At 51.5% G+C, this 27,602-nt stretch overlaps 1 protein-coding gene across 1 annotated transcript; it reads right to left on the reverse strand.

Moving 5' to 3' along the window:
- Positions 1-752: 752 nt before the first annotated feature.
- Positions 753-22,988, reverse strand: Cmtm7 (CKLF like MARVEL transmembrane domain containing 7). Its single transcript, XM_055601849.1, has 5 exons — positions 22,665-22,988; positions 7,016-7,189; positions 5,870-5,968; positions 2,759-2,840; positions 753-1,335 (listed from the first exon to the last, which is right to left on the reverse strand). Exons 1-5 carry the CDS (start codon positions 22,797-22,799, stop codon positions 1,322-1,324), a joined length of 504 nt encoding a protein of 167 aa, XP_055457824.1. The 5' UTR covers positions 22,800-22,988; the 3' UTR covers positions 753-1,321.
- Positions 22,989-27,602: the final 4,614 nt, after the last annotated feature.

Consider the following 27,602-nt stretch of genomic DNA (forward strand, 5'->3'; position numbering starts at 1 on the left):
GTAACACAGACTCACACATGCATGGCCTGGCTGCAGCCCTGGTAACATATACTTCACACATGGGCACGGCCTGTCTGCAGCCTCTAACACATATTCACACATGCATGGCCTGGCTGCAGCCCTGCACTTCCTCCTGGAGTTTCAGGACGTGAGTCAGCCACCAAGCGAGGGAAGTGGTGGTGTCGAGCAGGGCCTAGAGACCCTAAATGGGGGAGTTTATCTGTGTCCGCAGACACCCCTGGCACGAGCAGACTCGGTCTCAGTTTCCCACCTTTGGTCAGCTGCTCATGAAGGATGCTGGACCCCACTGTCCTGTCTGGGCTCAGGAGACAGCCAAACTTGGGGTCAAGCACCAGCCCTGGCGTTGCTCTCCTATCCTTCCAGCTTCCTTCTTGGCCTTGCGGGCCATACTGGTCTGTCCAGAGTTGGCAGCTTCCCCAAAGGGCCTCAAGCATAACCAGCTTCCAGAACCTCTTTGAGTAACACACAGCTCCTAGTTGTAGCAGAGGCTTGCCATCGGCAGGCTCTCCTTGCCTTATTTCCCCCTCCAGAGCCCAGGCAGGCCCAGGAACTGTGCTGACTACAGTTGGGGTAGTGGCAGCCAGCCGTGGAGCTCAGTTGGCAGAGTGGTGCCCTAGTGTGCATGGAGCGTCAGGTTACATCCCAGCACCATGTAAAATTGGGTATCTTTAGCAGGGTGTACATAAAGAGCAGGGGGATTTGAACATGCAACAGACTCAAGGCATTTCACCCACTGAGAAAGCCTGCTGCAACTGGCGGATGTTTTATTAAAAACCACGCACACACCCCACACCCACACCCACACCCCACACCCACACCCACACCCAGTGACAAAGGCAGAGATGGGGGCAGGAGAAACAGGATGGCCACGTAGTGTTTCCGCTGGTTCCTCACTTAGAGCAGACTCTTCAAAACCAGACTGACAGGCCAGGTAGTTAGGGCCTGCTGTTTCTGGGATGCTCTAGGTGGCCTCGGTCCTGAAGGGTGTGAAGAAAGGCACGTCTATGCGGCAGATCCTGAAGAAAGGCACATCTATGCGGCAGATCCAGAGCTCTCCGCTGTGCTCCATGCAGTCCTCGGTACCGAGTGGTGCTAAGACCCCAGAATGGAGGAGTGTTCTCTGTCGCAGACTATGGGAGGCTGTAGCTGTTTGATGCCCCGGAGTTTAACGTCCTGGCCAAGCCAGCGAAGGTACAGGGCTTGTCACCTGAGCAGTCCATAGCCACGCCCAGGGTCCTCCTAGGATGAGCATACATCCTGCAGGTCCTTTGGGGTGGAACAGGGGCTACGGCCAGCCTTGTCAGGCAGATGCATCTGAAAAGAGGAATGGCAAGTTAGGCCACTTTGTCAGGAACAAAACTCACCCAGAAGCCCTGGGCTTCTGCTCCACGATTCTGAGCTCCAGATAGTGTGTGTGTGTGTTGTGTGTGTGTGTGTGTGTGTGTGTGTGTGTGTGTGTGTGTGTGGTGCGTGTGTGTGTGTGTGTGTGTGTGTGTGTGTGTGTGGTGCTTGCACACAGGAGGAAGAAAAGATCAGAAGCCAAGTGTTCTCCTCTTTATTTCTTGAGACATCGAGGCTCACTGAACCTAGGCTCACCTGTTAGGCTGGGGTATCTGGCCATCAAGCTCCAGGGATCTGCCTGGCCCCACCTGCATGGCAGGCATTTTTCTAGCAGAACCCCAGCCCTCTAAATATGTTTTTTAAAAAAGAAAAAAGGAAGCCGGGTGCAGTGGCACACGCCTGTAATACCAGCACTCTGGGAGGCAGAGGCAGAGGCAGGCGGATCTCTGTGAGTTCGAGGCCAGCCTGGTCTGCAAAGTGAGTCCAGGACAACCAAGGCTACACAGAGAAACCTTGTCTTGAAAAGCAAACAAATAATAACTAACTAAATAAACAAAATAGAAGAGGGGAGAGTTGACTTATCGGTTAAGAGCACTTGCCAGTCTTCTTGAGGACCGGAGGTAACGGTCCCAGCACCTGCACCAGGCGGCTTACAACTGTGCGAAGGCTCCAATTCCAGGTCGTCAGATGCCCTCTTCTGTCCCCACTCAAATGTCCCTACATTCACACACACAGAACCTGCCCCCACTCAAAATCTTTAAAAAAGGGGGGGGGGTGGTGGGAGGAAGTTCTGGCTTGAAGAAAAGAGTGAATTAATCAAACCAGTCATGTGGGTTTGGGCTTTCTGAAATCTACGGATGTTTTTGTGGTTTGAGACAGGATTGTAAAGTGTAGCCTCATGGCCTTGAACTCAGGGTCTTCCTGTTTCAGCTTCCCGCTATCAGGATCACAGGCATGCGCCCCCCCAGCCCCTCACTTTTGCAATCAGTTTCTAAAACACAGTATGCTTTGCTGGTGGTGCACACTTAGAAACCTAGCACTTGAGAAACCGAGGTAAGAGGACTGCCAAGAGTTCAAAGCCAGCCTGGGCTACCCAGGTAGACACTGGCTAATCTCCACCCCTGCCCCCAAAGAACTTAGGGATAAAAACCGTTAAGGATGTGGATCAGGGAGGTGAGGGGAGGATTAGGAGCTCAAGGCCACGTATGGTCATGCATCCCAGGATGTGTCCCCTGGCATGTAGAGGTGCATAGGAGGGCGGGGTCCTTAGTCACCCTTCCTTCTATGCCCCACCCTCCCGCTCCACTCTGGCCTCTGGCACCAAGACATTTCCAGCTGCCTAGCCAAGGACAAGCCTTCCACTCATGTGCCCTTAGCCCTGGTGACCGAAGCTTACCTGAGGCCTGGGTTATGCAGGTGATCTTGTAGGACAGCCACAAGCTTGCCAGGCAGAGGAAGCTGGCCAGGAACCCAAAGACCTGTAGTGGGAGAGGAAAGGAGTCTCATAGCCATGGCGCCATCTCTCTGATTCTCTTCTCTGTTCTAGGAAGGAAGCTGGGGAACCATGTGACCTAGCCGTCTAGTCCCTAGTTACAGAGGGGAGTTTCAGAGAGATCCAGTCTCAGGGCTCTGGTCCCTGGTCAGGCCTGGAAGCCAGGTCTCTTGGTCTCCAACCTTGTCCTTGTCACTTGAGGTACCTACTGGACTTTGATGATCCAGGACCAATACAAATGTGAAAGGTGAGCTGGGTACGGTGACACACGCCTTTAATCCCAGCGCTCGGAGACAGAGGCAGCTAAGTTCCAGGCCAGCTTGTCTACAAAGCTAGTTCCAGGACAGTGAAGGCTACACAGTGAAACCCTGTCACAAAAAAAAAAAAAAAGAAAGAAAGAAAGAAAGAAAGAAAAAAGACCTCCTCCCCCCAAAAGAAAGGTGGCACAGTAAATTTTAATTGGATTTAAAAGTTGGACCATCCCAGCAGACTGATTATGGCAAGCACTGTTGTGTAATAGCCAAGAGCTGAGGCCTCAGAGTTCAGCTTAATACCTGCATGTGTTTAAATAATAACATAGGTAAAAATAAGTTGGGGCCATGCTCCTACTCTTCCCAGGGTCCATTTAGTGCTGGGCTTGACCTAACAGCCTTCTCAAAGCTGGGTGAAGGCGAGTGATCACACCCCTGGTTGTTTTGGGACCTGTAAGGCTGGTGGCCTCCTGTGACACACTAGTGGCCACTGAAGAACAACTACACACCTGTCAGGTTTCTAAGCCTTCAGGCGGGCTCCTTGAACCCACAACTCCCCAAGGTGAAAATGGCAGCCGACCCCACCCCTCCCAGTTTCACAGCTAAACAAGAGAGGAGCAGGAAGCTCACTCCTTTGCTTAAGACCCCGGAGCGCACCAGGACCGTATAAGGGTCTGACCCTGGGCGGTGGGCTTCAGGACTGAGGCACTGCTAGACTGTGGCTCAGGTGTCCTCAGATCCACACAGAGGCCTCAGCTCACCATGCTAGCACTAGTGGGGCAGCTGACATTGGATAGGCGTGGTCCAGGAGCAGCCAGGCTAAGGTAGAGCTCTGGTGTTATTTTCAGGCCCAGCTACTGGCTTAGGTATGTGGCTGTCCCAGCAGCCCAGACCCCCAGAGCCTTTTCCTTGGCTCTCTTTGTACAGATGGTCTGAGCCACATAACTAGCCGATTAGAGCCAGGCCTCGCCTCCCATTGTCTGTTCTGCACAATTAGCACAAAACTTCTATGCCAGTCCCCAACTGTCTGCACTGCATAATTGAACAGTTTATTATTGTATCCCTATAGGATGCTAGTCTGGGCCACAGTGCCTTGTTTGTTTGCTAACTGTCACATGGGTCATGCCCTGATCACCTAAGCTAGAGGGCTACTTCCTCGTGATTTCGTTTCCCTTCTCTGGCTGCCCTGTAGTGTGATAAATGTTAGCTCCTGAGGCTCAGGGATCCTGGGGCTGAGAGCTTATGTGTGACCTGATTATAAAACCCAGTGGGAATCCCTTTCATGTGTATCCTGAAACACACTTTGTATGTGTGTGTGTATGTGTGTGTGTGTGTGTATGTCCCTGCACTCTTCTCCCAGCATGCCATATTATTAGGTAGGTGCCAACCAGCAGGTGGCAGCCACCTGTCTCCTCAGAGGTTACACAGAGGAGCATGGTGGGCACTGTGGAAGGCGCGTGGGCAGCACTGTTCATGGGGCCCCCCCACTGTGTGGCCCTTCAGAGCAGAGAGCCCATCTGAGGGAAACTCCAGGGGCAAAACCAATGACAGGCTGCGGTCTGGGGAATCCTGCTGATATTTGTAAGTGGAACTCACTCAGGTCTTGACACCCACCTTAAAAGTCTCAGCTCAGTGGGTAGAGCATGTACCCAGCATGCACCGAGCCATGGGCTCCATCCCAGCACCATATAAACCAGATGTGGTGTCATACACCTGAGATGCTGGTCAGCAGAATCAAGTTGAAGATCATCCTGGGCTACTTCCTAAGTTGGGGGCCAGCCTGGGCCACAAGAGACCAGGCCTCAAGACAAACAGAAAAAAACCTTCTTCCCCTAGTGTCTGTAGCAAACCTGTACAGGCCTAACTACCACTCAGATATAAAGTCAGCAAAATCCTAAATCAGAACACAAGAATGCACACACCTTTTAAAAGCATGCAGTCTGGATACCCAGTGCTGTATTTCTGTACCTGCTAGCTAGCTGTGCACAGTATCGGATGAATCATTTTCACCGCTCAAAGGGCTAAGGACACCCTTTCTGGGTCTGAACACTGTCGAGCTCGGTTGGTAGAGCGCCTGCCTACCTACCAGGTAGGCCACCAAGGACTGACTGCATAAAAACTGAGTAGCGGGGGGGCACACCCTTAAGTTCAGAGCTGGGGGCAGAGGCTGGAGGATCAGAAGTTCAAGGCTGCCCTCAGCTAAGATACATGTAGTTCTGTCTCTCTTTTTTAAGGTATCTGAGCAGGGTGATGCATTCCTCTAACCCCAGCACTCAGGAAGATACAGAAGCGAGGCCTCTGTAAGTCTAAGGCAAACCTGGTCTATGTAGTGCATTCTGGGCCACCCTGGGCTACCCAGCAAGACCCGAAAGAAAAGAAGAGAGACAAAGGACTCACAGCAGACATCACTAGTTGATCATAGGACCCTTCCCTCTAGAAGCAAACAAGACCCGCAAATACTCCTCTGCAGTAAGACGGCGGGTGGGCATGGGGACCGAAACCCCTTCACCCCCTGGTTTAAGCAGTGGCTATAAGGGAAAAAGGTCCAGATACTGTAGCTGTTTAAGTTGTCAACAGCCCTTAAGTCCACCTTCCCGGACCCTCTGACACCAGCCCAAGTGTCAGGCTCTTTGGAGACAGTAGCTGGCTAGACTGAGGTAAATATAGGTTCTAAAAAGAAAGGCTCCCAAATCAACCCCTTCCCTGGCCCCTGCCCAGAAGGCAGGAGTACCTACATTCTGAATGAGTTGCTAAAATGTCTTACCGCTCCAGATACCAGGCCGCTAATGTTGTAACTCTTGGAGGCCGCCACGATGGAGGCGATGAGAAGGAGCAGAGTACCGATTAAATAGTGGAGGAATTCCTGGAAGCCAAGGCAAGAAAAGAAAAGGTGTGAATGGGGAGCTCACTGTAGGGAGGGAAAGGAAGCTGGGCCAAGAAGAGGTTCCCTGGAGAGAAAGGAGGCACCGAGGGTGAGCAGAGCTTTTCACTAAGAACTGCCTGGTTCCTGAGGTCAATTTGTAGACCCTTTCCTCTGGTCCTAGGTTTAATTCAGTATACAAAAATAAAAACAAAAAAACAGAGCACACAACATCATCAACCACAAAATACCTCAAAAAGCTAAAAGCAAAAACCACCAAGGTCTAACACTTTAAAAAATAAAATAAAATAAAAGCAGTGAGCAGATTAGATTTTCAATCTGAAGGAGGATATCTATATAAATTTATACCCAGCCTCATATTCAAGATGGAAGTTGCAATTCTTGCCTTCAGCCATCACAGAAAAGGGCATGACACCTGCTCTTGCCTTTCTAGTCAACATGTAACCGCTCTGTTTGGCTAACTTGTCACAATAAGGCAAGGCAATCAAATGAAGGGCATCTAGACCAGCCAGGGAGAGATGAGCCAGCTGATATCTGTGGTTGATGTGGTTTGGCACACAGGGTCCTAAGGAACCCACTAGATCTCTGTCAAAATGGATGGAGAGCATTCATGCTCGGGTAGAAGTTAGAAATCAAAGTACAGAGTTAGGCGTGTTTGCCAGCTGTGGGAGCACACACATTTAATCCCAGCACTCTGTGAGTCGGAGGCCATCCTCGTCTACATAGGGCCACATGGTCAGCCTCTGCCCGTGCATTCTAGCCACCAAGTGTCCCCATTCAGCTCTTTCCACAGGGCACACACTCACCTTCCTTCAAGGCTTGTCCTCCTAGGCACCACACACAGCAAATAAATGCTGAAAGGGTCACCCCTCCCCCCACCTTTTAACCCCGGATGTGGGCTCAAGAAACCCCCAGGAGGCAGGCAGAGATGTTTGCCAAGCACCGGAAAGTCAGGGCGAAACAGCGGGCATGGCTCCGGACGTGTACCAGGCAGACAAGAGTCACCTCGGGGGCCCGGCCCCTCCTTACCGACAGCGGCCAGCTGATGCAGGTGAGCACGCGGTAGACTCGGAAGAGGTGGGCCAGGTAAAAAGTGAGGATCATTATCAGGTCGCAGATGGTGACGACTTGAAAGAACTTGTAGGCGCCATAGTCGGTCCAGTAGGTGCTTTGCACACAGATTAGGGCAACCAGCAGGGTGACCTGGGGCACACATGGAGAAGTTGGCACACTTCTGCCCGAGTCGGGCACCCAGGAAAGGGGGCACAAATGGGAAGCCAGCCGAGCTGTTGCTCTGTCAAGCCTGTCAATACACTGCTCCAGTCCAGGCTATTCCCACACAAATGGCTGGGAGGGTTTGCCCGAGTCTAACACAGGCTCTGCATGCGGGGGAGGCGGGGAGCCAGGGAGTTTGTGTTAGAGCTGTTTCGGACAGTGAGCCATTATTGATTGGGGTGTGGCGGACATGATCCAAGCACTGAAGAACTCTGCCAGGTGGATAGAAGTCATCCTTTGTTTCATATAGGGAAACTGAGGCACACCGAGTCACTAATTAGACCAACTAGTCTATCTTGTAGGCTAGACTACAGTGTCTGTGCCTGTGTGCCTGAGTGTGTGTGTGCACCTGTGTGTGTGTGTGTGTGTGCACCTGTGTGTGTGTGTGTGTGTGTGCGCGCACTTGTGTATGGAACTTGGGACTCTTGCATGCTAGGTAAATAATCTACAAACTGAGCTACTTTCCCAGCTGTGCCCATGCTGCCATCCTGCTGGACCTAGGACAAGAGGCTCTGGAATTGTGAGCACTACCGCTGAACGCTGCCCGGAGCCAGAGACTCACAGCAGCTCAGGCTCATGACTTGCCGGGCTGGCCCTTGAGAGCCCTGTCCAGCCAGCAGCAGGTCTCAACTGGACGTCATTAAGGTTTATAACTAGCTGGGCACAGAGGCGCATGCCTGTGATCCCAGCACTCAGGGAGGCAGAGGCAAGCGGATCTCTGTGAGTTCTTGGCCAGCCCAATCTACAAAACGAGTCTAGGACATCCAAGGCTACATAGAGAAACCCTCTCAAGAAAAAAAAATTATAATTATTTGCTAGGCAGCAGAGCTAACTGATAATCTGTTTTCAGAACTGCCTTGGCTTCAAGGTCAGTCTACCCTTGCTTTTAGGATGGGAACAAGAACACACTTACTTGATAATTTTTCACTGAGCACCAGTGATATCCCCAGCTGCACTCTTTGTCATTTGGGACATAAATTTACTCTGAAGTATGGTGGTCCGTGCCCTTAATCTAATCATGGGCAGAGGCAGAAGGATTGCTTCAAATTCAAGGGCAGTCAGTGCTACAGAGTAAGCCCAAACTAAGACCCAACCAACCAACCAACCAACCAGCCAGCCAACCCACCAACAAACCAGTGCAGGGGCTGGGGTGTAGTTTGGCTGGCACTTTCTCACAGAGCCCTAGGTTCAATGCTCAGCACCTCATAGACCAGGCACGGTCTATGGACTACAAGCCCAGTCCAGCACTGTGAAGGTGGAGGAGGGAGGTCAAGGTCAGCTCCTGCTGCGCAGTGAGCCAGGGAGCAGCCTGGGACCCCCACCTCCAAAACAGACAACCGGCTGACGACATGGACCTGGCGTGCGAGCCTGATGACCCGAGTAACGAATGCACAGCAAGAACTGGCTGCCCGTGCTTGTCTTCTGACCTCCAGGGTGTGAGCAGTGGGGCACACACCACGCTCCCGTGTATACATGCTAATGATAAACAAAGTTTAAGACGAGCAGGAACCAAAAAAGGCCATGCTGGCTTCTGCTTTGCTGGGGAGATTTCTCAGGAAGCTTAGACAAAGAACACATGGTGGGTGGCTGGTGCCTGGTACTTTGGCCACGATCTTGGACAAATAAATCCTCAGAGAGACTGTGAGGCTAGTCAGTGCCTGTAAGAGGCCTGGCATCCAGCCTGGGGCAACTGCCAGAAGTGTGTGCCCGCTGAATCCCACAGTGAGGCTGTGGGGTGCCCCGATTAAAGGCTGAAGCGGCCCCAGCCAAGCGTGCACTAGCCCAAGGAGAGGAAATTGGTCTGGGATGAAAAATGACCAAGCAAGGACACTAGCAGCACGACGGGACTGCGGCCTGGGTCACAGCCGGAAAGCCACTGTTGTTCTGCATGTGGGATCACTGGCGTGAGGACCACAGGGGACCAGGGGAGGGGGTCTGAGGCTGCCTGAAGACTGGAAGAACAAGTGAAGCTGAAGGGAAGGGCTGGCAAGATGTTTTAGAGGCTCACAGCTCTCATTGCCAAGCTTGAGGACCCAAGTTTGGCTGCCAAGTCACAGGTAGTGGAATGAGAGAATCATTCCTAAAACAGCCAATGTGTTTTAGGGAAGAATGTGTGTGTGTAGGTACATGTGTGGGGAGGGCAGCCAGGGCCCCCTCAAGACCTTCATGTATTTCGGGAACTGCTGCATGGTGATTCAGGAAGCCCCGTGGATACACAAACAAAAAGTTCCATGGCCACAGCAGCAACCCCCCACCCCTGCCTCCTAAGATAACTCAGATTCCTCAGAACAGTTTCAAATTGAGTCCAGATCCTCCCACAAGCCAAGCGCGAATGAAGTCAACTCTAGCCACCTCCCCCCACCTTGGTCCTGCAGACAGCCTTGGTCCTCTCAGGGGCAGCTTCCTCAGAGGCATCTCTTATGTGGGCCTGCTAGGGAGCAGGAAGCCTGGAAGGACCCTCACAGGAGGACAACGTGTGTCTGGAGTCTGAGCACTGGTCATCTGCGCCCAGGCACAGTGGAAGGAGGCCCTCCCTGGCCCTTGTGTATGCATGTTGTGTCTGAGTTCTCACTGGTGGGTTCTGTGGAAACAAAGGCCTCCCTTCAGTGAGGGCCCCACCCCCTTAGCTCCACTCAATAAAAATAACCCGGCAAGGCTGACCCTGGCTAGCCCCACTTGCTCCCTTCACTGGCCAGCAGGGTCACTCTGAGGCTGTCAGCGCCTCATCGGAAAAAAGACAAAGAAGGCTTTTCAGTCTCCACAGGTGGCCCTGGCCCTGGCCTGGAAGTCCTGGGGGGAAGTGGGGAGACTGTAGGGCCTGACTATAGGTCGATCCCCAAGAGTGCTGGACCTTACTCACCTAGAACTGCACAGCTCAGGTGAGCCTTACACAAGTCAGCAGTCCTTGGGGTGATAGCTGAGGAAGGTCCTCGTGACTGAGGAGCAAAGGTTTCCTTTAACACCCCCCCCCCCCGGCCCCATTTCACAACTGGGTTGCAGAATGTTAACTTCCCCTAATATGTGGCAGAATTGAGAAAGAGGTTAAGAAATTTAAAAAGTTAAAAAAAAAAAAAAAAGTCAATCACAGAACAGGAAAAGGAAATGGATTCTGAGCCCAGCGTGGTCTGTTCACGTGCAGACATCTCAGAAGGAGCGGCCGTAAGTCAGCAGAGCTTCTGTCCCACAGTGCCATGTTGGCGCATCAGCCGGACCAGCAACACTGAAGAAATGGGAACACAGGGCATCTCTGGAATGCATGGCTGGGTTAAGAGTTTCAAATGACTTGAATCTACACACCTGAGAAACAGGCATGAGGGGCCATATATTCCGGTCAACGATGCAGAAAAACACAGATGGTAAAATGTCAGTATCCGTTCATGATGAGAAACAAAGCAAAGCAAACCCCTCGGTAAGTTAGGATCTCAGCTACAACTCAATCTGGTCAGTATAACCCACAGCTAACGGTGTGCTTGGTGGTGAGAAGCTGTAGGCTTTCCCCTCAGGGCAGGGGACAACGTCAAGGTGACAAGGAAAAGATGTCCTTTCCCAAGCTCATAACCAGCTGTCCGAAGCTGTCATGAGAGAAGAAACAGGAACGAGGCCCGAAGCTTGAAAAAGAAAGGGCCCAGCTTTATTATAAACAATGTGCTCATGTCTAAGAAAATCCGATGGAACCCCAAAAGAAGGTTCTGGAGTGAGGATGTGAGTTCAGCGACGGTGCAGGTGGAACAATTTAACTTGCAAGAGCATCCGTATTTCCTAAATGTCAGCAACAAGCAAGGACCACTTCCAGCAGCAGCAGCAGTGTGGGAGGTATCGACTGAAAACAGCTTTGTTGATAAGTGAGTTCGCGCCAGATCTGATAAGCCAGTTCAACAGAACCTGGGTCAGGACCCAGCATGCTGGCTTTTCCCTTTCTCTTTTTTTGAGGGAGGGCGTGGAGGGTGGGAGGGTAGATACTGAAATTCTAAAATTCATATGGGAAGGCAAGGTAGGGGTAATGAAAACATTTGCAGATGAGCACTACCCAGGGTGAAGGCTTACTGTAAAGGAAACAGTCACCGAGGGCGTGGAGTGGGCTGAAGCAGGCTCGCACAGTGGTGACACCGAAGGGAAGGGACCTCCCCGGAACACAGTCGACTGATGTTTTGTTTGATAGAAGCATAAAGCGAGGGGCTGGGGAGGTGCCTCAGTCAGGGTAGTGCTTGCCACGCAACCCCAGGACAGACCTGAGCTCCGTCCCCAGATTCCATCCAGAGCAGTGCACACCGAGGACCCCAGGGTGGAGAGCCAGGGCTAGCCAGCCAGCACAATTAGTGAGAGCCAGGCACACTGAGAACCCTGCCCCCGAAAACAAAACGTCACCGACCTTCAACCCCAGCACTTGGGAGGCAGAGCTCTGTAAGTTCGAGGCCAGTCTGGTCTTATAGAGAGTTCAGGCCATCCAAGGCTATACATGGAGAAACCCTGTCTCAAAATAACCAGGGGGAGAGAGAGACGGAAGACATTAATATTGACCTCTCTTGGAAGAAATGCTGCAACAAAAGGAAGTCTAATGAGAAAAAAGACTGGGCAGAGAATATAGGTCAGTTGCACAAAGCCCCGAGTCCACGTGTGGTCTCCAGTGCCCATTTGCCAAGTGTGACGGTGTTCATCTGTAATTCAAGAAGCTTCTACACTGAAGGAGAAGAGACCACAGAATGAGACCAAGCGTGATCACGTGGTCCTGGGGCCCCAGACCTGAAGGATGTTAGTGGGCTGAGGTGAAGCCTGAAAAGATTTGTAGTCACAGCATCAGTGTCTTCAGCTACCTGTCAGTGACACATACAGAAGAGCTTAGATCCAGGCCTCATGGTACAAGCCTTTAGTCCCAAACAATGAAGGTGAAGTCAGTTTGTAGAAGGAAGCAGCCATGTTTGAAAGTAATGTCTAATGGAGTGGCGGAAAAAAGTGACAAATCAAAGAAAGATTTGGCAGAACAGGATACACCCAACCCTCCTAAGAGAGAGAGGAAAGGGAAGCTACTTAAGGGGCAGTGAGGCAGAGAGGAAGCAGTTTTACTGGGACAGTACTAGACAGGTTGCATAGAGAGAACTCAGGTGAAGACTGAATGAGCCAGAGAATGAGAAGGAGCCGGGAGATCAGAGCAGATGGCAGTAGTTAGTTTGAGGCCAAGAAGAGTAATTCAGAGGCCGAGAGAGAAGCCAGATAGAATCAGTCAGCTAAGAGAAGATTTTGAGCCAGAACAGCTGAGTTGCACCAGTGAGCCCAAAGCTCAGTAAGAATAAGAAAGGGTGAGCTTATTAAACAGTAAGTCTCTGAGGCTGAAAACATTCTAGGCCTAGGTTAGACTGTACGGAGGCTAGAAGCTTCCAGGACTAGGCCTAGATTAGCAGAAGGAAGCAGTAAGCGTCCCAGACAACAGCTGAACCAGGCAAATAAAATTTCCTCTTATGAGAGAGAGAAACTCAACTGTGCAGTTCTCTGGTGTGAACTTTGTATGTGCCCACCACACTGAAAACTGGCCGCCCCTACCAGGGCCTCCGTGGGATGGGACAGCTCCAGTGGGCACGACGGAGCGCAGCAGGGAACCCACAACTCCCAGCTCAGATTTCCTTCTGCTCAAATGCCCAGCTTCCCTCTACCCATCGGGGGCATCCCTCCCTGGCAGCTAGGGATGCTGCTAGGAACTCATTCCTCACTCCTCTGTCCGTTCTGTTCTGGGTTCCCTTGAGCAGCTGTCGGCTTCAGAGCTCTTGCGGCCTCACTGACGTCTCTCTCTGCACTGCAGCCAATGAGGACTGAACCCCCCCCCCCCCAGGCCCCAAGAACAAGCTCTGCAGCAGGCCTCCCTCTCCATGGTTCCCTGTGAAGCTGGCTGAGGCTGGGCCCAGGAAACTTTCCTTTGCCCAGCTCCATCCACCTAAGTCTCTTCCCTACAGCTGCCCAAGCTTTCCCAGCTGGCTGTTTGCAGATCCACTGGCTGCAACTCTCCCTGTTTTCCTGGTTCCAGCTAACTCCAAGGCAGGAGGTGTGCTATAGCAGTGGTACTGAGCACCCAGGGGACACTTAGACCCCTTCCCTAATGGTGGGTACAGAGACTACAGCGTGAAGTCAGAGAACTCAGGCTCAGAACAGGTCAGGCTTCTAAGAACAAACAAACACAAAACTGCTGCTGTTAGGAGTGTCCGTCAGTATTCTTTCATCCCTTCCCTTCCTCCCTCCCCCAGCTCATGGTAAAAGAAATTCCAAGATCTCACTCAGGAGCCCAGGTCAGCCCCAGACAAGGTAATCCTCCTGCCTCAGCCACCCAAGTGCTGGGATTATACACCCAGCTGCTCCCATATTCTTGAATATGAAAAACTGTCTCTACCAAGGAAGCCACTGAGTCCTCAGAGATAACACGAGGTGGCAGGGAATCTGGGTCACTGACGGAGACTGCCCACGCTGATCACAGCAGGTCCCTTCCTGGAACGCACGGAAGCTCTTCAAAAGCACACCGCTTTCTTTCTTTTCAGGGTTGTGCTACATAGCCTAGGCTGCACTCAAACTCAAACTTCCTGCCCCAGCCCGAGTTCCGGAACACTGCAATCACGAATGCTTGCTACCACACCTGACAGGACTTTAGTTCCTTCAGACTAGCTTTGGGAAGGGACCACGGAGAAGAGGCTGACAGCGGGGCTAGGGAGCAAGTTCTACAAGACAAATGGTCTGTAAAACAGGAATGCTTACTAACACCCTAATGGTATGAACTCTTAAAAAAACTAGGCAGTGGTGGCGCATGCCTTTAATCCCAGCACTCCCGGAACAGAGGTAGGTGATCTCTCTGTGCGTTCCAGGCCAGTCTGGTCCGCAGATCGAGTCCCAGGACAGCCAGGGCTAGACACAGAGACCCTCTCTCAAACAACACAAAACATATTCCTAAACCCAGTGTGGTGGTGCATGCCTGTAATCCCAGCACTCAGGCAGAGGCAGGCAGATCTCTGTGAGTTTGAGGCTAGCCTGGTCTACACTGTGAGTTCCAGGATAGCCAAGGCTACACAGAGAAACCCTGTCTTGAAAAACCAAAACAACAACAAAACACACACATATGTGTATGGGTGTGTGTGTGTATGTGTGTGTGTGTGTGTGTGTGTGTGTGTGTGCTGGGATTCAAACTTGGGTCCTCTGCCATTAGCGGTACATGTTCTTAACTGCTGAATCATCTCTCCAGCCGGACAAAATGTTCTTATGTTACAAGCTTCCACATTGGAAGCCAGGCATAGGTGCACATGCCTTTGACCCCAGCACTCAGGAGGCAGAGGCAGGTGGATCTCCGTGAGTTCGAGGCCAGTCTGGAACATAATGATTTCCAGGATAGCCAGGGGCTATAAAAAACAAAATAAAACAACAACAACAACAACAAAAAACCCTGTTTCAAACAAAACAAAAGTCCACACCAGGCTCGGCACACAGCTGTTAGCAGACTATTTGCCTAGCATGCAGGAAGCCCTGGCTTTGACTCCCAGATCCACCTAGAGAGCGCGTCTCTGGGGGAGGTGGGCTGCTCCCCCGCACCCACAACCCCAGTACTTGTGAGGCAAAGAGAACCTCGCCCTGTAGGAAGATTCGGGATCCCTTTTAAAGGCTTCTTAGTGCATGTGTTAGGCCCTCCGGTGGGATCAGACAGCAACAGCCCCGTCTGCGCTCGGCAGCCCTTCACCTCTGTGATGGGCTCATGGGAATGGTGCTCCCTTATTGTGGCCATCAGTCAGTGCCAGGAATCCCACCCTTACCCAGGATGTATCTCCCTGAGGTCCCCCAAGGGTGTGTCTGTCATGTTGGGCAGGTCTGGGGGAGCCTGCTCACTGTTCTCAGAGCTGCACGCATGGCAAGAAAAAGTGCCTTGGTTGGCCCTGGCTACCGACGTTCAAGTGCAGGGGTCAAATCCAATATACATACATATAATATAACATGGAGAAATGCACAATTATCTCAATGCTTGTGTTTATCCAAATGAAAGGGAAAGAGAAAACCACCCAGCCAGGGGGAGAGAGATAGCTTAGTGGTTAAGATCGCTTACTGTTCTTCCAGGGGGCTTGGGATTGGATCCCAGCATCCACATGGCAGCTCACAACCTGCAGCTCTGGTTCCGGGGGATCTTAGGCCCTGAGGTGCACACAAACTCACACAGCTGCACACACACACACCTCAATAAAAACAATAAACCTAAACAGACTCACACATCCATGGGTAAAGCGCCTACCATCCATGCGAGCAGGAACCACAGCGCCCATATGCTGGTGTTCTCGGCACTCTGGAGGTGGAGGCAGGAGGGTCAGAAGTTCAAGCTTATATTTAGGCATAGAGCAGGACGAGGCTGGGATATCTGAAACCATGTCTCAAAAAAAAAAAAAAAAAAAAGCTTGGGTTCTAGACTCTGTCTTGGCCCGTATCCAAGTGTCACTAGGAGGCTTTCAGGCCTTAGACAGATATAACATAGCTCCTCAGGTTATGAGACGGTGAGAATTTGGCAAGGAAACAGGAGAAAGTACCAAACTCAGTAGCTCTTACCTGCTGGATATTATTTTCTAGTTAACTACCACTTTCCTGTGGTAAAGGGGAGGGGAGCGCCTTTTTCTTTCTTCTTTATAAGCAAGATGGGGAGATGCTCTCAGGGAGGTGGGAATAAGGGCCTGCTGCTGCAGGTTCTCATTCTCCCCCGCTTTCCATCTTCCCTAGAGAATCCCCTTACGGGAAAAGGGCTTCTCCCAGCCTCCTGGCTGTCCTTCCCAAGTTTCCCTGCAGCTCCTCACTTGTCTGTCCTGACCACAGACAGGTGGGCTGCCCCAGGAGGGGGCCTGAGCCTTGCTAACTGCCAGCGTGAGCCCGGGAATCTGACCTCTGCTGGAGGCTGGGCCTCTGCAGCTGTGCACGCCCCACAGGGACTGGAGTGAGTAGGAATGTCCTTTCTGTGACTTCTTGAAGTGCTTAAGGCCCCCAGCTGGTCCAGGCTCTGGAGCGTCCAGAGGCCTTCACTGGCCTGTGAGAAGTGCAGGGAGTGTAGCCAGCCAGCGAGGAGCCAGTCTGCTGGCAAGGGAAGCAGCAGCTGGCAGCTGACAGCTGGCAGGGAGGAAACAGATGCACTGCCATTGGGCCATGCAGGAAACCAGGGCTGGGCAGGGAGAGAGAGGCCTTCTCTAACAACCAGAATTTGAAGAACTACACCGTTCCCCAAGGGGAACACTCCAGCATAGCCAGGAGGGCCCTGGGGGACCTCTGAGACCCACTGGACAGTACAAACAAACAGTGGGAGTGTTCACACACTAGGGGACCAATCAAGGGCACTCCAGGGGAATCTGCACCCTTTCCCCTCTGTGGCTCTGCAGCCTGGTGCACCCTCCCGATGGTTTCCGGGCAGTGTTACCTCACCTCTGGCTAGTGGTTCCCAGCAAAGCAGCAGCTCGCTTTGTGTGTGTGTGTGTGTGTGTGTGTGTGTGTGTGTGTGTGTGTGTAGGGGGACAGGAATTCTTGGCTATGCCTAAAAAATCTTTTGGATCTGCGGCTTGTGAATATAAAAGCTCCTACTTGTAGGGCTCTGCCTTCTAGAACTGTCTGCAGCCACTGTCGACATTAATTAAATATTAATGGAATATTTCACATCATGACTGGCCAGCCTGTCCTTGTTCCTTTTCCAAAATGCCAGGCACCAAATCCGCTATTAAAACTATGATTGTTATTCCACTTGGCACCTTGAAATGTGTGGACAATAAAAGGGTAGCCGTTAGTCTGTAGACATTGAAAGTCTAAAAATTGGGTCTGGGAGATTGACAAATGCAGCCAGAGATAGAGGTGCGAGCTGTGCAAGCCTGAAGACCCAACTTCAGTCTCTAGAACCTACATGAAAGGCCAGAAGTGCAGGTCAGGTTTGACGTGTGCATGTGTACACATGAGTTCATGTGGGTGCACACACAAAATATAGAGCTAAAAAACATTTAAAAAGTCTAGAAAAGTCTGGGCGTGGTGGTGTTTCCGCCTTTAATCCCAGCACGAAGTAGGCAGGGGCAGGCCGATCTCTGGGAGTTGGAGGCCAGTCTAGGAAATCATTCAGTGCTTACAGAGGACATACAGCTGGTTGTTTCTCTGTCTGCAGAAGGGAGATGGCATCTGTCCTGAGGAACTATCCGCACATCTGTCTGCACGATTTCCCTGCAAGGATGGGCTCTGTGGCCCCGTGTTTACGCCAACAGGCCTGAAACCCAGGAGCTTGACAGTGAGGCCAGGGGGGGAGGGGTTGTGCCGTGAACCACAGTGCCTCTCCGTGCCTGGCTGCAAACCACACTAGGAAAAAACAAACAAACAAACAACTCGAAGCTGGGCCCGCTGGGGTGGAGGCAAGAGGATCATCCTCAGCTACGCAGTGAGTTTGAGGCCAGTCTGGGCACAGACGGTAAAGTACTTGCAACACATGACTTGATTCAGCCCCCAAGCATACTCATGTTCAAAGTCAGCTGCGGTGACAAAGACTTGCAATCCCAGCACTGGTGAGGTGGAGCAGCCAGCCCAGTCAGCTCAGCTGGTTGTCAAGCAATAGGTCCCACCCAGTGAGGGGCCCTGGCTCAGGCGTGGGGGTGGGAGGAGAGGTTGGACAGCTCCTGAGAAATGACTCTGGCCTCCACATGTAGGTGTTCAAGCACGCGCACGCGCACGCGCGCAGGCACACACACACACACATGCACAGAAATCACCCACAAAGATTTAAAAGCCAAACATCAGGTAAACAGTGCGTTCTATTCAACAAACTAAAAGCCAGCATCTCACAGCACAGGTACACTGCCATTCTAATTTTGTCTCAAGACACCAAAATTACATGTGCCCTCCACAAAGTCCTGAGGGGCTTTGCTCAATTGGAGGAGCGCAAACAGGAGAGGACATTTTCTTCTCCTTGGGCTTTGAATGGCACACACAATAAACAAATCACTTTTATTAGGAAGAAGAAAGCCCGAAGTTTGTTTTATTACTAACTTAAAGCGAGACCTATTTATTTCTCCTTCATGTGATGAGCATTTCTCCCTCGTGTATGTCTGTGCACCACATGAGTGGCTGGTGCACACAGAAGAGAATGTCAGATCCCCTGGAACTGGAGTTACAGACAGTTGTGAGCTGCTATGTGGGTGCTGGGAATCGAACCCAGGCCATCAGGAAGGGTAGCCAGTGCTCTTAATCCCCGAGCCATCTCTCCTGCCTTATTACGAATTTTTAACATTTGTTTTAGCCGTCAGTAGAAAGCAGCTTCCTGTTGTCGGGTCAGAATTGTGTTGGGAGGGGGCAGATCTCAGCACCCAGTTTCTTTGCTGCCTTTTAGCCTCTGTATTTCTGGAGGTAGAAAATGAGGTCTTGGTACACTTTCAATTATTATAACAAAAGACTTGAGGGATGCTAACTTTATTTATTTATTTTGCTCTTTTTGAGACAGGCCCACTACGTAGCCTTGGCCTGGAGGTTGCTATGTAGACCAGGCTGGCCTTGAACTCTCAGAGAGCCACACACTGGGATTTCACACTGTGGTTCAAGGTGTGTGACACCATGTTCCCTTCTTTTAGGGAGGGTCTATTGCAGCCTCGGCTGGTCTTGGCCTCTGTAGCCATGAATGATCTTGACCTCTGATTCTCCTGCCTCCACCTCCCGAGGAGCTGGGACTACAGGTTTGCTCACCACTTCTAGTTCACAGGATTCTGCAAAGCTGTTCTCTATACCCATTTGTTCCCTTCTTGCTCTGGCCCCGGGGACACCCGGATGCTGCCAGAAGACGGACCCTCGGTGCGGCGGGCAGGCTGTGCGTGTCCCTGAACTACCGCCCTGATTCCCATATCTGGGGGCTGCGCAAAGTGCTCTTTGCGCCCCTCCCCCCCCAGCTAATTTTCTAAACTGTTTTTTAAATGGTTAGCTGGGCCTTAATTCCCATCTCAAGTGTGAAAACCACGGCTTTTAGCTTACTCTCAACGGTTGTCTAACCATCAACCACAACTTGTAACGGTTCTGACTGCCACCCCCAACCCTCGCAACCATCAACCATCACTTCCAACTTCCTTCCTCCGCTGGCCAGGCCCAGTCGGAAGCAGCCACTCGTTTTTGCCGGTGCGTATAAATTTGCCTATTTTCGGCATTTCGTCTGACCAGAATCATTGCCTGTGGCTTTCCCCTCCCACTTAGCTCGGTGTTTCCAAACCTCAGGTACAACTGCCTATCTCACTATCCTCCCCCACCACTTTTTTTTTCTGTGTCATACTTCATCAAATGTAGTGCTTTTTGTTTCTGTTGCTAACTCATTCACCATTTGGTGGGGTGTCTGTGTTGTTTCTAGTTGAATAACGAAAATGAAGACATACGATCGCACATTTTCACTTGTGCAGGAGCGGTGGGCACACGGCACCTAGCTTATGGGCCTCAGTGTGTATATGCGTGTCCAACCCAGCTCTTCGTGCTTGTGTGGCGCCACTCCTGGCTACTGCGGACCGTCCCTGCGGTGGCTGTGCCATTTCACACCTCCATCGCCAGTGTCCCGGCGCTCCACCCTCTGTATGCCTTCCGTGCCCCACTCATTGTCATCCGTCTTTTTTATCATCGACTTCATGTGTGTGGCGTTGTCTCACCACGGTTTGGATTTCACGGGGTTGTTAGCAAGTTCAGACACTGCCAGAATTGTGTGTTCTGCAGATGCCAGGCATGATACCTGTGCAAACCAGACTTCGGCTGCCGCCGCCAGCTGTGTGGCTTTAGGTGCTCATAGCACCTTTCTGGCAGTTTCCTCACTACTCAAAGACATGACTCACTCCATTCCTTAAAAGCATTTAGTGAGCGGCACAGTCATGGCGAATAGCATGCAGTTCCCTGGGCATTATTGAGAGCAATACATGGCTTGGAAAAAGAAAAGAAAACGAGCCAGGAGTGGTAGCACAGCCCTCGGGAGGCAGAAGCAGGCAGATCTCTGAGTTCAAGGCCAGCCTGGTCTATAGAGGAGTTTCAGTCCAGCCAGGGCTACGTAGAAAAATCCTGTCTCAAAACCCAAGCCAAACAAACAAAAAGTCAAGAACAGTGGTCATGTCACTCGCCTATTGGGAAGAGGAAAGAGAGCACACGGCTGCCAAGAAGCACAGCTCCAGGCCTCATCTCAGACTGGCTTTCTTCTTGACCTCTGGCCTCTGCATTTTCTAGAAGTAAGAAGCCCATAGGAGCCCAAGGCAAGTTCCCCTAAATACTGTTTTCTCTCTTTCTCTCCCTCTTTCTCTCTCTTTCCTGGCAGGTCCCATGTAGCCCAGGTTGGCCTGGAACTCACTAAGTAGCTGAGAATGACCTTGAACCCCTGATTTTCTTGCCTCTACCACCAGAGTTCTGAGTGGCTCAGATTAAAGGCATGAAGCACCCTACCCAGCTTTACAGGGTGCTGGGAATCGAACACGGGGGTTCAAGCATTCCAATCACACACTCTACCACTGTATGCCTCTGCAGTTTTTGGTTTTTAAGTTCAGCATGTATATCTATCTCTGTGTGGGTAGGTGCTGTAAGTGCAGGTGCCTGAGGGGGCCAAAGGCATCGGAACTCCCTAGAGTTAGAGTTATAGAGAGCCCCTGAAATGAGTGCTGGGAATTGACCTGGAGACTTCGGGAATAGCAGTACAAGTTCTTAACCACTGAGCCATCTTTCCAACCCCAACCTTTCTGATTCTTAAGGTAACATGTTGAAAACCCCCTTGGTCAGAACACACTAAAAACACTTTACACAAAGCTTAGAACCAAAAGTCTGTACGCCACTGAGCCGTGGGCAAATTGAGATAGTAGCCCCAAAGGGTGCTCACAGAGCACCTGCTTCTGCTCACCCCTGACTGATAAGCACAGGATCCTAGCAGTGAAGATCCCAGGCAGAGGAGCAGAGCAGAGGCCAGAGCCAGACAGGCCCAGAAGGCAGCCTCAGTCCCAGGGTTTGGTCAGCTAGCTGCAGGCAAGGCAGGAGACTCGGGGCCTGCGGTTTAAGAGGAGCTTTCGGAGGAGAGGCAGCGGGCAGACCACGTCACTGTTACAAATCTTTGCTCTCCGGTTTTGGACAGGCCCTGTCACTGTGAAAACCTGGCACAATACCCCTGTTCCTCAAACTCACAGACCAGCCTTAGTGCTTCTCCGTTATTTTCGTGCACCCGCACCACAGGCCAGCAAGGACATTTTTCATGCTTCCCTTGTGGATCAAGGTAGAGGCTTTTGATCCCAGCCTCCGTCCAGGGACCCCATTTCCACCTGTGCCTGGAGCCTCTCTGACTCCAGCCATCTTTTAAAGATCAAAGAGGTGGCCTCTCAGTTTTATTCAGCTGATCAAAGCCTTTAGCCCACACACCGATCCGCTCAAACCCAAGACTGCTTAGCACCAGGCCTTTTTAGTTCCTTATTAAAAATGCCTCTGTGTCCCAATTTTGGTCCATTTAGGCACCCTTCTCAAGAGAGGCGGGAACTTCTCCTTCCTCCCTTTTCAGCAGGGAATGCCAGCCACCTTTCTACACGATTGGCATCCAAAATAACGGTTATGGACGGCAGAAAGCTCTGGACCTCACCCAGCCCCCTGGGGGCTGCTCCAGCTTAGCTGGCAGGTCCCGGCTTCCGGGTGCGTGACCCTGCCCCCGGGTCCCTACGCCTCTGTCCCCACAGCTTTCTACAAAACTACCATTCCCCTCTCCACCCAAGATGGGTGGGGAGATCAAACCGTCCAGCCGAGTTTCAAAGCACACCACACAAACAAAAAAAAAGGTATTGAAGACGTCTTCAAGGAAGTTGAAAACAAAACCGGGAGGGAGATGAGAAGGGTGGGTGAAGAGAGAGCAGGAACAGGCCTGGCAACTTGTGGGCGACCCAGCAGCTTTTGTGCAGATCTGGTCATACGAACAACCGCCCCTCACCCTGCCTGGCTCCAAGTGGCCGCCAGAAGCCCCCTAACCACGGGCCTTCTCAGATAACCCGCTGCCTTCTGAGGAGCTTCCATAGCCTGGGGGAGCGCAGGGGACCAGGCGATGGTCTTAAAGGCGGCGCTTCTCCCTGCTCCCTAGCAGAGATCGAGAGCCAAGCCGAGCCCTCCGCTCTGTCTCTCCCGGGCGGCCGGCCGTGCGCGGCCTGGGGATAGCGGGGGACCTCCTCTCCTCTGCCCGGGTGCGAGACCCGCAGCCTAGAGAAGAGGAAGGAGGCCGAGGAGCAACTCGCACCCCAGGTTTCGGTGGGGAAGCCGGCCGAACCCCGTGGGGCGGCGGCTGGAGGGGACCGGGGATCCCGCGGGCTGCTCCGGGAACTTCGCAGGGGACACACAGCGAGGGGCGCGCGGTGCTCCCGGGGTGCCGGCCAGGTGCAGCCCCGTGTACCCGTCCCCCAGGCCACCCCGCTCTTCTTACCATCTGCGCCACTTTGAGCAGGGCGCCGTAGGTGCGCGGGTACACCGGGTCCAGCAGTCCCTCGGAGGGCTGGCCCGGCCCCAGCGCCCCGCCGCTGCTGCACGTGGTCCGGATGAGCCCCGATCCGTGCGACATCGCGCGGCCCAGCCCGGCCGGCCGCCTCCGGGGCCGCGGGACCTCCGGCTAGTAAGGCTGGGACGGGACGGGGCGGGGCCTCGGGGGCGGGGCGCACGGGTCCCTCGTTCCAGCTCTGGCGGGACCCAGAGAGGACCCGCCGCGCAGAAGCCCCGTCAGCCCTGCCCGCCAGGCGCGCGGAAGTTGGACTGGCGTGGGCAGGAAACCGGACGCCTGGGGCCCTGGCCTCTCCCAGGAGCGCGCCGCCCAGCCCAGGTCACAGCTGGTGACGAGCCTCCAGGGATATCTCTCTCTCTTTCTCTCTCTCTCTCTCTCTCTCTCTCTCTCTCTCTCTCTCTCTCTCTCTCTCTGTGTGTGTGTGTGTGTGTGTCGGGGCGGCTGCCGCTGGGTGCTGACACCAGCAGGGTGAAATGCTCGAGTGTACCGTGCTGCGCTGTTCGTCTCTGCGTGTGCAAGTGCCTGTGTGTGAGTGCACAGGCGCACGCACCTGTGCCACTCTCACCTACAGAAATAGAAACAGGCGCATCAAATCACGACCCTCCCTCCCCCATCCTCCCTCTATTCTGACAGACAGACGGACAGACAAGCCGAGCTCTCACTGGGTACCCAGCTAGCCTCAAACCCGCAGGAATGCTGCTGCCTCCGCCCCGCCCAGGGCTGGAATGACAAGGTGTGTACCATACCCCACAGAGGCGCTCCTTTTAGGTGACCCGAGGTCAGTGAAGTTGACAGTTAAAGCTAACCGGGACCCAGCCTCAGCGTCATGGTGCATGGAGTGTACACGTGTCCTGTATGTCTGTCGGTGTCCTGCTCTGTCACCCTCTCCCTGCGGTGCAGGGAGGCTCATGGCCCTGGGTGTGCTAGTTTCTCCGGACTGAGAAATTGCTTGGCGAAAGCAACCTAAGCAAAGAGGAGGGCATTTCGACTCAAGGAAGCATTTTTGTTTTCTGGTCTGTTACTGGACTTGGGATGAATATATGTTTGGTCATGTCTCAGTGTCAGAGGTCATGCAACACAGGCTTAATCATAATTCGTGCCCCCGCCCCCACCCCGAGTTTCTCTGTGCCCCGGTGGCTGTTGTAGAGCTCTTTCTGTAGACCAGGCTAGTCTTGAACTCAGAGATCTGCCTGCTTCTGCCTCCTGAGTGCTGGGACTAAAGCTGTGTGCCACCAGCGCCTGCCTTAAGACCGTTGTTGCTTTAATAGACTTTGATTTTTAAACTTACTTATTTTACGCGTATGGGCGGGTGCTCTGCCTACATCCGTGTCTGTGCTCCGTGTGTATGAACAGGCCAGAAGAGGGCGATGATCCCTTGGAACTGGAGTTACAGACACTTGTGAGCTGCCGTTTGGGCGATGTGAATTAACTTGGGTCCTCTGGAAGAACAGCCAATGCTCTTAACCACTGAGCCATCTCTCCAGCCCAAGGAAAACCTTTTCTTTGATACCCAACAAGGTTAATAAATAAAGTTAACGTTAAATTGCCAATAAAGTTAAAATAGCTGGAGGTCAGACTATGTACCTTGCTGATACACTCAGCCGAAAGTTACCCCTATGATTCTAGGAAACCCCCAATCCATCCTTCCCTCATACATCCCAAGTCCCTGTCTTTATACATATTCATCTTAAAGCATCATACAATAACATCTCACCTGTCATCCCGGGTCACCCATGCTGGGGCAGGTGTCTGACCTGGTCCTTCACAGCTTCCTGCTTACAGATCACTTCCTGTTTATTTTTGCGTAATTGCTTTTGAGACAGAGTCTCACTAAGTAACTGTGGCTGCCCTGGAACTCTCTCGGGAGACCAGGAACTCACAAGAGTTCCATGCATGTCTTCCTCCTGAGTGCTGGGGTTAAAGGTGTGTGACATCTGTGTGTTGTTTGTTTTTAAGTTATCAGAGCCATAACCTTGCAGGCAAGCTTCTTTTCTACTCTGAATTTCTAGTCTGGGCAGGAGAGGGTGGGTGGGTAGCCGTGCAGAGTTTGGATAGGGGAAGCTAGACCAGCTGGCCTCGGCAGTCCTCTGCTTTCCTTTCTATTCATTTGTCGCAGACCCGAGCTGGCTCCAGGCACCTTTGAAAATCAACTTTTTCCTTTTTTTCAAGACAGGGTTTCTCTGTGTAGTCCTCGGTGTCCTGGACTCACTTTGTTGCTAGCCAGGTGATATGTTTCCATGATGCCTTTGCACTCCTTTTAATTAAAAAAAAATTGTGTGTGTGTATTATTCCTTTACATTATACAGTGCTCTATCTGCATGTACACCTGCACACCAGCAGAGGGCACCAGATCTCATTGTAGATGGTTGTGAGTCACCATGTGGTTGCTGGGAATTGAACTCAAGACCTTTGGGAGAACAGCCTTCTGAGCCATTTCTCCAGCCCTAGATTTTATTTCTAACAGAGCTCATCAAGCAGGCTCTACTGGCCAGCAAGTCTCAGGGGTTTTCCTTGCAGGCATGGCTGCCTTGGCCAGCTTTCTGTGTGGGTGCAAGGGTGCCAGCCCGGGTCCTCTTGGCTGTGCAGCAAGCACTTTTACCCACTGAACATTTCCAGGGCTTGGGTTCGCCACTTCCTGAGTGTATACTCACCTGTGTACACCCTAGCACTGCATGTCCGTGTTTATTTCTTTGAAAATCTATCTTTTCCGTTACATTCAGTAAAGCCCATTTTTCCTGCAAAATGCCGTCTTTTCAATTAAAACACTAATTGTCTTCGGGACAGAGACACAGACTTTGAATTAGATTTTTCACCTGGGAGTATTTTCAGTCTTCATACAGAGATACATTTTGCATTAAAATCTCTTCTGCGCTAATACCCTGAAGGGATCTTTCTTTTCTGGTGAAGAGAGAAATTTAAAAATCTGAAAATAAATTATTGAACATTCCATCTCTCAATTTTCTTTCAGTTTTCAAATACTAGCCAAATATTTATCATTAGGGGATGGATTAGAAACAGCAATGGCAAAAGAGGAAATGCCTCAGGCATTTTATTGATTTGCCCGGAGCAGGTAAACACATTACGTTAAAATCCCACCCAGTTCTGCCCCAGAGGCCAGGAAAGTCTGAGGCTGGCTAAGATGTTGCACACAAATAATGGGAGGGACAATTTTTGGGCGAGCATACAAAATAACAGGTTTCATCCTGTTACCTTAAAAAATGTTTTTATTACTCTTGTCCCAGGGATTAAATTCAGGCCGTCAGGCTTGGTGGCAAGCATCTTGCCAGCCCTACCATGGAGTTTTCACAAATAAGTGTCATGTTTTCTTTTATTTTTTTCAAACAGGTCTCCCTATGTGGCTTGGGCTGGCTTGGCAGTCGCTATATAGACCAACATGGACTCAGGCTCGCCTGTTTCTCCTAGGTCCTGGCGGAAGTCCACAGCGTTATGCTCAGTTGTTGCTTTTTAAAAACAAAACAACAACAACAACAAAAATCAAATAAAATCTAGTTATAAAAACAAAACAAAACAACCCCTACCCCCAAGTGTAACTCTCACTTTTAAAAGAATAAGAGGTGATTTTATTTCATGAAAGGAACCCTGAGACCAAGTTCTCAGCACAAAGGAGATTTATTTGCTGCATGGGGAAAAAGGGCAGGGAATAAGGGACAACAGGAGACAGAGGACTAGGGAGAAGGCTTTTTGTCTGGGATGTGGAAAAATGACTGGAGAGGAGACAGAAGTGGCCTGTAGGAAAATGGCAGTTTATAATGGAACAAGGAGAAACCCTTGTTAGGATGTTTAATTTTAACTGGGCGTGTTAATTAGGTGAGCTAAAGGGGGCTTTTGATTGCTTGACTTCAATACTTTGAGAGCTGGACCTTGGTGGTCAGCCTCAGGAGGAGGAAGTGATCAAATAAGGAAACAGACCTTGGTGGCTAGCTATAGGAATGTAATCTAATGGTTTTTTTTTTTTTTTGCGAGACAGAGGGAATGGGGGAGAAGGGCCAGGCTTGCAGCCATCTTTGCCAGCCTCAGGCTCTCTAGAATGATTTCATTCTGGAGCCAAATTTGAATGACCATGGCCCTGGAACACAGTTCAGGTTAACCCAAATTCCATGTTCCCTTGTGGAAGCAGCTCTACAGTTTTACAGAACAAAGAGGGTCATAAATCAAGGCAAGTTTAAAATGCATTAGAGGCTACATCAGAGAGGCAGGATGGGAGAGCTTTTCTATAGGCCTCGGGTGCTGGCTGAGGACATTCTTAGCTTTAGGGTTGTGGAAGCCTGTGATCTGCTAAGTTAATAAATTCCGAAGGTTTTGGTCTGTCAGTCACAGATTTCAAGTTGCTAACCAGATACAGAGGTGAGCAAAGAACTGCCATGGGGTGGGGACAGCCTTCGGTAAGGTAATTATCTGAGGACCTGCAACATTCCAACCTCCCCACCGCAGCTCTGATGCATCAGTCCTTGTAGATACAAGCACCTCTCCTGGAATTCTTGTTGACACCAGCCGCCTGGAACCATCTTGTCATCTAAAAGTGCAAACTGGGAGATGATTCACCGGAAAGGTCTGGGTTTTTTTTTTTGTTTGTTTGTTTTTAAAGAAAGTTTTCTTTTGGTTAAGAAGATGTTTATTAGCTAGGTGTGGTGGCCCATGCCTGTAGTCCCAGCACTCAGGGAGGCAGAGGCAGGTGGATCTCTGTGAGTTCGAGGCCAGACTACAGAGTGACTTCCAGGTCAGTCAAGGTTACATAGAGAAACCCTGTCTCAAACCCCCCCCCCCCCCAAAAAAAAAAAGTTGATTGTTTTGCTGGGTCGTCAGGGGAGCTGTGGGCCTGCCTCTGAGAAGCCACAGATAGAGGCA

The sequence above is a fragment of the Psammomys obesus genome, unplaced genomic scaffold (assembly GCF_907164565.1).
Source record: "Psammomys obesus unplaced genomic scaffold, mPsaObe1.curated_primary_1811, whole genome shotgun sequence".
Taxonomy (NCBI): Eukaryota; Metazoa; Chordata; class Mammalia; order Rodentia; family Muridae; genus Psammomys; species Psammomys obesus.

Bases quoted from the DNA above. Each gene is read 5' to 3' on its own strand.
- Cmtm7 (XM_055601849.1), bottom strand. From the start codon at position 22,799: ATGTCGCACGGATCGGGGCTCATCCGGACCACGTGCAGCAGCGGCGGG. The intron at 5,969-7,015 runs GTAAGGAGGGGC...CTTGGCTTCCAG, and splicing joins GCATCAGCTGGCCGCTGTCG to GAATTCCTCCACTATTTAAT. The intron at 2,841-5,869 runs GTAAGACATTTT...CTCCCACTACAG, and splicing joins GCGGCCTGGTATCTGGAGCG to GTCTTTGGGTTCCTGGCCAG.